The following is an 849-nucleotide window of genomic DNA, read 5'->3' as shown; positions in this document are numbered from 1 at the left end:
AATCCCACTCTCCCTTTTTCCCACAAACAATGGCAGCCAAAGGAGAGAAGAAACCCGCCGAGAAGAAGCCCGCCGCCGAGAAATCCCCTACCGAGAAGAAGCCGAAGGCCGGGAAAAAGCTCCCGAAGGAGGCCGGCCCCGCCGCCGGAGACAAGAAGAAGAAGAGGAACAAGAAGAGCGTGGAGACCTACAAGATCTACATCTTCAAGGTGCTGAAGCAGGTCCACCCCGATATCGGGATCTCCAGCAAGGCGATGGGGATCATGAACAGCTTCATCAACGACATTTTCGAGAAATTGGCGCAGGAGTCGTCGAGGCTCGCGCGCTACAATAAGAAGCCTACGATCACATCGCGGGAGATCCAGACCGCCGTGCGATTGGTGCTTCCCGGTGAGTTGGCGAAGCACGCCGTGTCGGAGGGGACGAAGGCGGTGACGAAGTTCACGAGCTCTTGAATTTGTGCGTTTGTGGTACCTAGGGTTTCGTACCTCCGAGAACTGGTGATCTTCTGGTGTTGATTTGATTTAAATTTCAGCTGGTGCTTCCGATTGTGTAAATTTGGTGCTTACGAATCGTTTCAGTGGAAATTTGAGTTTCGATAAAAAAAAAAAAGGGAGACATGCACTCCAAAGCTCAACACATCGACAATTTGCGTTTGAAAGACAATGTCGCCACGGTGTCATTCGATCGGGATGACTCTAGTGCGAACGAGCCGAGCACTTGCTCAATGAATGTCTCATGTGGGCTCCCCAACCGGGAGAAGGAAGGCTTCATCGAGGAACTTGATCCGGGAGGGATCGTTCATCGCGGGGGTATCCCTATTGTGGGCCTCAATTAAGTGACGGATCT

The 849-nt window shown here is 52.3% G+C and overlaps 1 protein-coding gene across 1 annotated transcript; it reads left to right on the top strand.

The window, feature by feature from the left end:
* On the top strand, positions 1 to 495 carry LOC121745539 (probable histone H2B.1). The gene has a single exon (XM_042139496.1). It carries the CDS (start codon positions 30 to 32, stop codon positions 453 to 455), a length of 426 nt encoding a protein of 141 aa, XP_041995430.1. The 5' UTR covers positions 1 to 29; the 3' UTR covers positions 456 to 495.
* Positions 496 to 849: the final 354 nt, after the last annotated feature.

This window comes from Salvia splendens, chromosome 1 (genome assembly GCF_004379255.2).
Source record: "Salvia splendens isolate huo1 chromosome 1, SspV2, whole genome shotgun sequence".
Classification (NCBI taxonomy): domain Eukaryota; kingdom Viridiplantae; phylum Streptophyta; class Magnoliopsida; order Lamiales; family Lamiaceae; genus Salvia; species Salvia splendens.
This window is presented reverse-complemented; position numbering and strand designations above follow the sequence as displayed.

What these genes read in the sequence shown, in the direction of transcription:
- LOC121745539 (XM_042139496.1), top strand. Translation starts at nt 30, where the DNA reads ATGGCAGCCAAAGGAGAGAAGAAACCCGCCGAGAAGAAGCCCGCCGCC.